General features: G+C 42.4%; 2 protein-coding genes across 2 annotated transcripts in view; one reads left to right on the top strand and one right to left on the bottom strand.

The window, feature by feature from the left end:
* The first annotated feature begins 4,649 nt into the window (after positions 1-4,649).
* LOC138950406 (uncharacterized) lies at positions 4,650-7,155 on the top strand. Its single transcript, XM_070322146.1, has one exon. The coding sequence runs from the start codon at positions 4,874-4,876 to the stop codon at positions 6,986-6,988; it is 2,115 nt and encodes a 704-aa protein (XP_070178247.1). The 5' UTR covers positions 4,650-4,873; the 3' UTR covers positions 6,989-7,155.
* An 856-nt stretch (positions 7,156-8,011) lies between these two features.
* LOC138949859 (uncharacterized) overlaps positions 8,012-10,739 on the bottom strand; it is a 29,872-nt gene continuing 27,144 nt past the window's right edge. The window contains exons 7-8 of the mRNA XM_070321641.1: positions 8,268-8,441; positions 8,012-8,100 (exon numbers count right to left, since the gene is read on the bottom strand). Of these exons, the coding sequence (XP_070177742.1) occupies positions 8,012-8,100; positions 8,268-8,441 (263 nt within the window). The remainder of the gene's footprint in view (positions 8,101-8,267; positions 8,442-10,739) is intronic.

Here is a 10,739-nt window from a genome sequence, read left to right as displayed (position 1 = left end):
AGCAAGTAACCAGCCATCGTGTTCTCGGGGTCACAATAGACGCTGAATTAAAGTGGCACTCCCACCTCAACCGTGTTACAAAAACCTTATCTAAAAACTTGTTGCTTCTCTCCATATTAAAGCATTACGCTGATACCTCAGCACTCAAGTTGTTTTATTTTGGTCATATTTTACCTCATCTGAATTATGCATCTACACTTTGGGATGGTTGTAGCGATGTTCACTTAAACAAAGTAAAGTCTCTTCACCGTCGCGCAGCTAAACTTATCATGCCGGGTCCGCAAACATCAACAGAGCAAAAGCTTAGCAGTCTTAATTTTTTATCACTTAAAGATCAATTATTATTTAATAAGGCGCTTTTAATGTTTAAAGGTACTGAACTTGTCAAATCCAGGTGCACGGAGCCCCTGGGGCTTTTAGTCATACCTCAGGCAGCTATCCGTTAGAAGAACTACCAAGTTTCATTGACTTGCACCCAAAGAGTCAAGAACTGCGATTTTTTTAACGAATTAATTTCGGACTCTGTCCCGGCTGGTCTTGACCTATTTTTGGATCTAAATTTAGATCAGGTAGATCACCACATCATGCACAAAAAGACAGTCACTAGCAAACTATGTCAGACATCATCATGAGCTTGTGTAAAACAAAATGGAGGCCGGAATCACTCAGTTGAATCGAACTCCGACCAAACACCACGTAATAACTAGGTTAATTTATGCACTCGCGTGAACAAGAAACTGTCGAGCTTCACAGATGTGTGCGTGCGTGTGTATGTGTGTGTGCGTGCGTATATGTCTGTGTGTGTGTGTGTGCGCATATGTGTGTGTGTGTGTGTGTGTGGGTGTGTGTGTGAGTGTGTGTGTGTGTGTGTGTGTGTATTAGTGTGTGTATGTGTGTGTATTAGTGTGTATGTATGTATGTGTATTAGTGTGTGTGTGTGTATGTGTGTGTGTGTGTGTGCGTGTGGATGTGTGTGGATGTGTGTGTGTGTGTGTATGGATGTGTGTGTCTGTGTGTCTGTGTGTGTGTGTCTGTCTGTCTCGTTACTTGCTCCACCTATATGTCCGTGCCTCCCGTGATTTTTAAATGATCATGTCAGTGTGTGGTTTCCATGCACTAAGTAGCGGTTGCTTTCCTTGCGCATGCGCGGCTGCCGAGTTTTGGTTAAAGCACGTTGTTATGCCATTGAACATGACACACTGCTACGCGGAAACAGATTAGGGCAATGAACTCAAAGGAACGCGGTAATTATTTGACCCAGACAGATGACCAATTACAATGTCAGTAAGCCAAGACATTGCATACCCCCAGCGAAGAGCACACACACGCACACACACACACTCACAAAACTAACACACACACCCACACACATACACACACAGACACACAGACACAAGACACACACAGACACACACACACATATACATACACACACAAACACACACACACACACACACATACACACACACACACATATATATTTATTTAAATTCAAACACACTGGAATGCAATATATTTATTAGTGGTACTCGTACAAGGGTATAACACCCCGGCAAGACCAACAGAGGCCAAGGTACGAGGTATGATCCAAACAAAATGATCAAACCGCGATTATACAAGTCTCAAGCTACTGATTATAAAAAGTAATTTATCATTTGAAATGCCAACCATTTAACTGGTATACCTCTGAGAGATGACGTCATTATGCTACTACGTCATAAATAACGAGTTTTTAAAATACGTCACTTTTGGGTTGTGCTTCAAAACGGGGTCTTTTGTCAAGCACCATGAAAATTTTTACTTCTTTGAAAGAGTGTAGCTAGATGGTGGTACAAAGAAAATTGCTACAAAGCTGAAAAACGTTACATGAATCAAAGCTGTTCCATATTCTACAATCTGACAAAAGAAAAGAGAAATCGAAACTGGGGAAAAGGGGAATAACTCTGACAACCCAAAAAGACTTCCGAAGAGCGCTTCAAACGAGAATAATGTAGCTGCTCTGTCAAAATTTAAGAACTAAGATGAAAAAGTGTACATGCGAGTATAAAGTGCAAAACTTAAACTTTCACATGGAACATTCCAGAAAATTCTAATCAATGATCTTCCGCTTCAAAAGCTGGCCGCAAAATGGGTGCCTCATAAGTTTACAGGGGAACGGAAGGAGCATCATGCTCCTCTTGCACGCGATCGGCTCAACCGTTGTGAACCCAGTAGACCCAGATTTGTTGTTACTGTAGTCACTGATTATGAGACTTTGGTTTCCTTCAACTTTAGTGCCAGAGAACACAGAAACAAAGCGTGTCTAGACCAAAATGACGAGATGCATCAAATTTGTAAGCGAGGTTTTCAAAGCAGAAACAGGGCTATTTGCTGTATTTTTCGACCACGATATTCTGTCTACTAACAGCACAGCCATTGTCACGTACTATGCAGAAACCTTTTTACCCAAACTTACTTACGAGTTTAGCAGTCAGCGACCAAACTGCGAAACCCAGACTGCCTTTCTCCTTCATGAAAATGTCAGTCTCCACAAAAGAAGGGCCGTAACTCCATTCCTAAAAGACCAAATGATCCCATTTTTGCCTCACACATTCTTCAGACCTGATTACACCCCTTGTGATTTCTGGTTATACCCTCTTTGAAAATCAGAATTTTAGCCAACAAGTTTCACTGCACCCAGGACCTCAAAAAAGCCGTCAAATGAGAGCTCAAAAGCAATCCCAAATAAGGTCACATTAAAGCCTCTTCTGATTGGCTTAGGCACTTGTGACTTTGCATCGATGTCGGAGGCGAATAGTTCTAATGACTGCTGTATTTTGGGCCAGATACGCCGAACAGTCTCTGTTTATTTGTTTATTTGGTGTTTAACGTCGTTTTCAACCACGAAGGGTTATATCGCGACGGGGAAAGGGGGAAGATGGGATAGAGCCACTTGTCAATTGTTTCTTGTTCACAAAAGCACTAATCAAAAATTTGCTCCAGGGGCTTGCAACGTAGTACAATATATTACCTTACTGGGAGAATGCAAGTTTCCAGTACAAAGGACTTAACATTTCTTACATACTGCTTGACTAAAATCTTTACAAAAATTGACTATATTCTATACAAGAAACACTTAACAAGGGTAAAAGGAGAAACAAAATCCGTTAGTCGCCTCTTACGACATGCTGGGGAGCATCGGGTAAATTCTTCCCCCTAACCCGAGGGGGGTAACAGTCTCTGTGAAAATCACATTTGATCATTTTGTTTGGATCATACCTCGTATATACCATGCAAGAGTAAGTTTAGTGAAGGAGCTAAGCATTTCGGTCTTGACAATAAAACCTGTAGATTTGTGTCGATGTGTGGAAGTATTCAAAATAACGTTTCATATTTCGATTGATAAATTCAAATGTTCCGTCGGTGAAGCATATGCAGCAGTTATGAAATCGTGTATTCAATCAAAAATCAAATCTCAGGTAAATAAGTCAGTGAAAAAAGTTTTTTTATAATTTTTGACCGAAATATGACATTTGACGCATAACAAACCAAACAGCAAATAAAAAAATGGGGATAGGAGAAGGAGGTGGGGAGAGGGGGCGGGGGAGACAAATGGCGCTGTGTTGGTCTACCGTGGTCCGTTAGAGGACTACGCACTGCTGTGCAGCACAGGCAAAATCCTCCCCTTTAGCTGCTCGCCAGCTGCTACCAGATACCCCCTGCTGCCAGACATTCCACTCCCACAGGGAAGGCGTCAGTCAGTGGCAGCTGTTGGCACCAGCAGGCTGGCCCTTCTTTGGCCCCTATTAAAAACCCTGGATGTTTACAATTTTCAGTGATCTATTGCAAGTGCTTGGACCTTTTTGGTTTCCCAGGATTAACTGTGTTAGTGAATTGAAACTTTAGAGTATGCACCAGAGCAAAAATGTTTTTTGTTACCAGTATTCTAAATGGAGTTTTTATTGTTGAAAGAGAGCAGGGTTCTGAGTTTTATTCACAGTGGTAGATGTGTTGTTGACAGTTTTGATGCTGTTACATGGGTTCTAACATACTATTCCTACTGTGTTTTGTGGTACCTGATTGTAGGTCTGTATTTTGAACTGTCATGAGCAGTGATGTGTAGGACTTAACTTTGGAAAAAAAATAGTTTCTATAAGGACAAACTGTGATTTGTGCATGTGTGTGTTCATTTTCTGACTGGCAAAGGGACTTGAAAAATGGGTGTGGATTTTTTAGTTGTTTAAGTTCAGCACACTTCGTGATGGAAACTCTTCATACAAAAGAAGCACACTTGGAGAGACTACATTCTCTTTGTCGTGTATGTGGAGAAAGATCAAAAAAGAAATATGACACTCTAGTGAAATTGTGTAGGTATGCCACCGTAGAACTTGACAGCTATCATGGAATAAACATCATGCTTGACAACAGTGACATTCATTCTCAAACATTGTGCAACAAATGTTTTTGCAGGGTGATGAAATTAAAAGGTTCACATGTTCCCTCGAAAATTTCGCTTGATAATGCCTATCAGGACATTCAAAACGCAGCTTTTCTATGGCAAGAGTTTGATGCTTCTTTACTTGCCAGCGACTGTCCTGTGTGTTCCAAATTTTTCAGTCAGACAAAAGGTGGAAGACCAGCAAAGAAAAAAAGATGCCAAGCAAGAAAGACAGATAGCTCTGGCGACTGTGTGACACATGTGTTTAGCGATGCTTCAACTTTTTTGCCACCACTGGCATCAACGCCTTCCAAAGCACCAAATACAGTTAGTGTGCAAACGTCTCCACTACAATCTAAACAGTGCACACCACAAAAAGAAAGCAGTTTTGTGCAAACCGCTACTCCAGAACGAAATAAAACGCCTAAAAGGTTTGTGGACAGTACAACTTCTCCCATGTCACAAAAGAAGAAACTACGTCCTGCACATGATCTCAGCTATCCACTTTCAAGAGAGGAAGAAGAATACCATACACAATTAACTCGCATGAAACTCAATGGTGCAGGTGACAACACAACTCTTAGGTGCAAAACCAAAGGCCAGCCTCTTGTCTTCAAAAAGATCATTGTTCCACGAAAATGTTCAAGCACCGCTGCTTCTCCTCTACGAAAAAAAAGATCTAAGCAGATTGAAAAGTACAGGCTTGACGTGTCCGGCAAAACAACGGAAGATTCTCTGATACAGCACAGTTCCGAGTTGCGAAAATCGTCAAAAGCAGTCAGGGAAAAGCTGCTTCGAGCATCAGGTTTTAAAAGGCCAGTGATGTCAGCCAAGGACGGATCAGTTTTAAGAACAATGCTTGGGCTTAGCTGGAACAAATACCGAAGACAAAAGAGGTATTTGAGAACCAAAGGGGTTCAGATGGCTAGTGAAAAGCAAGAACGGGTCTTTCAAAATGAGACACAGTGTGGAGACATACACATCAAAAGGAAAAGGTTGTTCACTGAAGATCGAGCAAGAGCTAGTATTCCAGTGGGCTACATAGGAAGTGATGATCTGCCTGAGTTTGTCACAAACCTATTAGACCAGTACGAACAAGAGGGCCTTCTGACTCAAAACGAGCAAATACCCGAAGATGAAATATGGATCAAAATTGGCGGGGATTATGGGGGAGGTAGCTTTAAATTGATGTTACAGGTGGCAAACACAACAGAAGCTAACTCAAGGCGCAATACCTTTCTAATTACCCTTGTGAACTGCAAAGATTGCTTCGTCAACCTCCAGTCTATTCTTGCCCCATACCAACAGCAGATCTCCAACCTTGAGGAAATCACCTGGAGAGGAAAGCACTTGCGCGTTTTTCTATTTGGGGATTATGAGTTCCAAACCAAAGTCTATGGTCTGTCAGGCGCACAAGCTGTCCACCCCTGTCTTTGGTGCAAGGCCACAAAGACACAGATCCAAAGAGCCCCAACAGAACAACCAGAGGTACCACAAAGAACACTTCTGAACATTAAAAATGATCACAGGCGTTTTGTGCGTGCTGGCAGGGATAAGAAAAAGGCAAAAGCTTACAACAACGCAATCCATTATCCACTGTTCGACCTTCAGCTGACGCAAGTTGCACCACCCTACCTTCATATTCTGCTTGGCATTGTTAAAAAACATCATGTTCTGCTTGAACACGAGTGTCACAAACTAGACAAAACAATAGCAGCAGTCCTTGTAAAAGAAAGTGAGGTCGATTTTTCAGGAATGACAAAACCTTTTGAGGAATTTGTCAAGGCCTTGAAAGATATCAATGACGAAGAGAAAAAGAAACAACACTTTGAAACTCAGCTTGTTTTCCTGCAAGAAGATGACTTTCACAGCACAGATTCCTACAACAAGAAACGGGCAGAGCTTCAGGATGACATTAACAAGACATATGACAGCGCTGAAACACAACGGCGACAGCTATCAGAACTCCAACTGTTGGCCGGGCCAGTCACATCAAACCTAGATCAAGTTCTGAAAAGCAACAAAATTGAAGTGCAGGCGTATCATGGGCGATCTTTTGTGGGAAATCACTGTCATAAGTATCTACAGCCTTCAGTCACAGCCGACATTTGCCAGAGTGTGGTGAAGAGAGCTTATGAAGTGACAGACGACCACAGCATTCACACAGATGCTCATGATATTGCAGTCAAATTTGAAGGTCTGAATACTAAGTATTCCAAAGTTCACAAGCAAGTTTCACACACACGACCTGTGTCAGAAGCAGACATTGATGAAGCAGAAACATCAATCCATGATTACATGCACTACTACAGAACCCATTTCACAGAGAGCACAGTCATACCAAAACAACATTTGCTTGAGAGTCACTGTGTGGATTTTATGCGCTTGTGGAAATTTGGACTTGCACTACATGGAGAACAGGGGGGTGAGGAAACACATTCCTTTGTTAACACTCTCAAGGGCCGAGTTCTGGGAATAAACAATGATGAAGACAAGATCAGAGTGCTCATGAAGGAACAGCTAACCATTGTCTCTCCCCTCCTTAGAACAGCAGTGTCAAGTCCAAAGTAATGCAAATTAACCTATATAAACTGGCCTAAATTACCGTGTCTCTTCATGGTTGTGATTTTGTAGAAGTGTGTATGTTCCTTCAAAGACAACAGAAAGGTGTTTTATTTCCTTCTTTGAGAAGTGTCTTTTTTTGTGAAACAAGTCTGAATACTATGTACTGAAAAAGATCTCAGCCTGCTTCTGTGATACAGTTTTAAAGAATTCACTGTCAGCAACTGACTCAGTGACTGACTAATAGAATAACCAGAGTTCTTTTGACACAAACAGTGAATGTGAGAACCCTCTCTCTCTAAGTGTTTACACAAGCAACAGGAGTACCGTTAGCTGCTATCTTGCCTGGCGCGCGGCCCCCCCACAGTGGAGTAATTAACCCCTTCCTGCCGGCGAACAGGACCTGGTAACAAGACTGGTGGTGAGTGATTCTGCATGCTGGCATGCTGTACTTCACACTGCATTCCTAACATTGCTTGTGGGAAATGGACAGCTTGAGTAATTGGGGTGTCAATGGAGTGGAGATTGGAAGAGATTGTGCTGGGACAGGAATGTGTCTGTTTGTATTCTGTCTCTTTGATACACCACACACTCTTTGCATGTACTCTCGACCTTGTCATGCTTGGTATCATTTTAAAGCTGAATGTATCCCCTATTATGCCATGGGTTGCCCGAGTCTATTTGATTGTGTCAGTTGTGTGTGCTTAGTCAAATTACACACTACCTTACTTTCTGGCTGTAGCAGCCAGCACTAGCAGACAGCAGTGGAGCAAGTGTTTTATTTATAGCGGGCCTACTGCCAGGCAATCTCACGCTGCCAGGCCAGCCCAGCTAAAGAGTGAGCTCTGCACAGCAGTGTACGCGCACCGTTTCTGGTACGAAAAATCATCATCACCAGAGTAAAGCGAGCCTGGATCTTGGAGAGGGGAGGTTGTGCTCGAATAACACTTGTAAATGTCCGGCACGTTATAAATAGCCATAAATATACAGCGAGAGTCTGCTACACACGCGTCCAGGCAATCTCCTAGATTGTCACCAGATAATCCACGGTGTTGGGTCCTGCCATGCGGGCGCCTGTGGATAGACAAGGAACTCGCCCTGCTGGTCGGCCACATGGCAATCTGAACAGAAAGGACAGCGATACTTCTCCTTCTTTTGAGATAGATATAGACAGCCAATTTAATTTGCGTGTGAAATTTGTCGCAATATTTTGTTGACCAAGTTTACTTTAACGTCCTCGAACGCAATCCATCCAAGCAAAACACATCCAGCCACAACAAACACTCACCTTCCACACAGACGGCCTGTCCATTGGAGTAGTAGTATCCGGGAGTACAGAGACACTTGCCCTTCCAACACTCAGCGTGGATGCCGTCAGGGCAGTCACCGTCAGAGTCACATGATTTTTCCAGCCAGGATGCCGAACTCATCTCAGGAGTGTAGATGGTGGTTTGGTAAAACACTGCGTCGTTCAATGGAAAGAAAAGATCATATGTTGAGACTGTAAGCTGTCTGTATGTGATATAAGTCTCTCGGAAAAATGGATCTGCCACATACATTCCAGTTTTTGTAAGTCTTGACTCAACGCCATATATGAACCTAGAAAATGAGACGCGAGTCCATTTCAGCCTAGAGAGAGCACTTTAGACACAAATAATTATACAAAAAGAAAGAAATAGTGACAAAGTGATAGAGACAACACACACACACACACACACACACACACACACACACACACACACACACACACACACACACACACACACACACACACACACACACACAGTGTTGTTTACAGGCACTAGCACCAAAAGACCCCACTTTTGAGGACTCGTTTATTAACCTTTGCCGTGCTTCCTGGGTTCACCTGTACCCAGAGACACACTAAAATCATTGTAACTCTGGAACCATTAAAGGTATCGTTTTGAAATTTTAAGTATCTCTCACACACCTAATTTGCTCTCTGTCTGCAAATTTTTAGTGTGTACATGACAAAACATTAAAATTAATTGATTATGATAATTTACATACACACTACCGATGGCGCGGGTTCACACAAACCCATACTTTTAAAGAGTAGTAGTGATTGTAACTATCCCTCTGCCGACGGCGTGGGTTCTGCTACACCCATAATTACCAAAGCGGCGGAACAGTGTCTGTCAGCCTGTTTGTCTCCAAGAGACTGTCTGTCTCTCTGTCTGTCTGTCCGTATCTCTCTGTCTGTATGTCTGTTGTCAGTTCCTCTGTCTGTCTGTCTGTCTATCCGTCTATCTGTCTATCCGTCTATCTGACTGTCTGTCTATCTGACTGTCTGTCTCTGTCTCTCTCTCTCTGTCTCTCTCTCTGTCTCTCTCTGTCTCTCTCTCTCTGTCTCTCTCTGTCTCTCTCTCTTAGTCTCTCTCTCTGTCTCTCTCTCTTAGTCTCTCTCTCTGTCTCTCTCTCTCTCTTTCTTAGTCTCTCTCTCTCTTTCTTAGTCTCTCTCTTTCTTAGTCTCTCTCTCTCTCTCTTTCTTAGCGGTCTCTCTCTCTCTTTCTTAGTCTCTCTCTCTCTCTCTTTCTTAGTCTCTCTCTCTCTCTCTCTTTCTTAGTCTCTCTCTCTCTCTCTCTTTCTTAGTCTCCCTCTCTCTTTCTTAGTCTCTCTCTCTCTCTCTCTTTCTTAGTCTCTCTCTTAGTCTCTCTCTCTTTCTTAGTCTCTCTCTCTCTCTCTCTCTTAGTCTCTCTCTCTTTCTTAGTCTCTCTCTCTCTCTCTTTCTTAGTCTCTCTCTCTCTTTCTTAGTCTCTCTCTCTCTCTTTCTTAGTCTCTCTCTCTCTCTCTCTCTCTCTCTTTCTTAGTCTCTCTCTCTCACTTTCTTAGTCTCTCTCTTTCTTAGTCTCTCTCTCTCTTTCTTAGTCTCTCTCTCTCTCTCTCTTTCTTAGTCTCTCTCTCTCTCAGTCTCTCTCTCTCTTTCTTAGTCTCTCTCTCTCTGTCTCTCTTTCTTAGTCTCTCTCACTCTCTTTCTTAGTCTCTCTCTCTCTAGCTCTTTCTTAGTCTCTCTCTCTCTCTTTCTTAGTCTCTCTCTCTCTCTTTCTTAGTCTCTCTCTCTCTCTCTCTCTCTTTTTTAGTCTCTCTCTCTCTCTTTTTCTTAGTCTCTCTCTCTCTTTCTTAATCTCTCTCTCTCTCTCTTTCTTAGTCTCTCTCTCTCTTTCTTAGTCTCTCTCTCTCTCTTTCTTAGTCTCTCTCTCTCTCTTTCTTAGTCTCTCTCTCTCTCTCTCTCTTTCTTAGTCTCTCTCTCTCTTTCTTAGTCTCTCTCTCTCTCTCTCTTAGTCTCTCTCTCTCTCTTTCTTAGTCTCTCTCTCTCTCTTAGTCTCTCTCTCTTTCTTAGTCTCTCTTTCTCTCTCTCTTTCTTAGTCTCTCTCTCTCTCTTTCTTAGTCTCTCTCTCTCTCTCTTTCTTAGTCTCTCTCTCTCTTTCTTAGTCTCTCTCTCTCTCTTTCTTAGTCTCTCTCTCTCTCTCTCTTTCTTAGTCTCTCTCTCTCTCTCTCTCTCTTAGTCTCTCTCTCTCTTTCTTTGTCTCTCTCTCTCTCTTTCTTAGTCTCTCTCTCTTTCTTAGTCTCTCTCTCTTTCTTAGTCTCTCTCTCTCTCACTTTCTTAGTCTCTCTCTTTCTTAGTCTCTCTCTCTCTTTCTTAGTCTCTCTCTCTCTTTCTTAATCTCTCTCTCTATCTTTATTTGGTCTCTCTCTCTCTATCTTTCTTAGTCTCTCTCTCTCTCTTTCTTAGTCTCTC

The sequence above is a fragment of the Littorina saxatilis genome, linkage group LG16 (genome assembly GCF_037325665.1).
Source record: "Littorina saxatilis isolate snail1 linkage group LG16, US_GU_Lsax_2.0, whole genome shotgun sequence".
In the NCBI taxonomy this organism is placed as follows: domain Eukaryota; kingdom Metazoa; phylum Mollusca; class Gastropoda; order Littorinimorpha; family Littorinidae; genus Littorina; species Littorina saxatilis.
Note: the sequence above shows the minus strand (reverse complement) of the source record. Positions and strands in the feature narration are given on the sequence as shown.

Coding starts and splice junctions, on each gene's coding strand:
- LOC138950406 (XM_070322146.1), top strand. CDS start 4,874: ATGTCACAAAAGAAGAAACTACGTCCTGCACATGATCTCAGCTATCCA.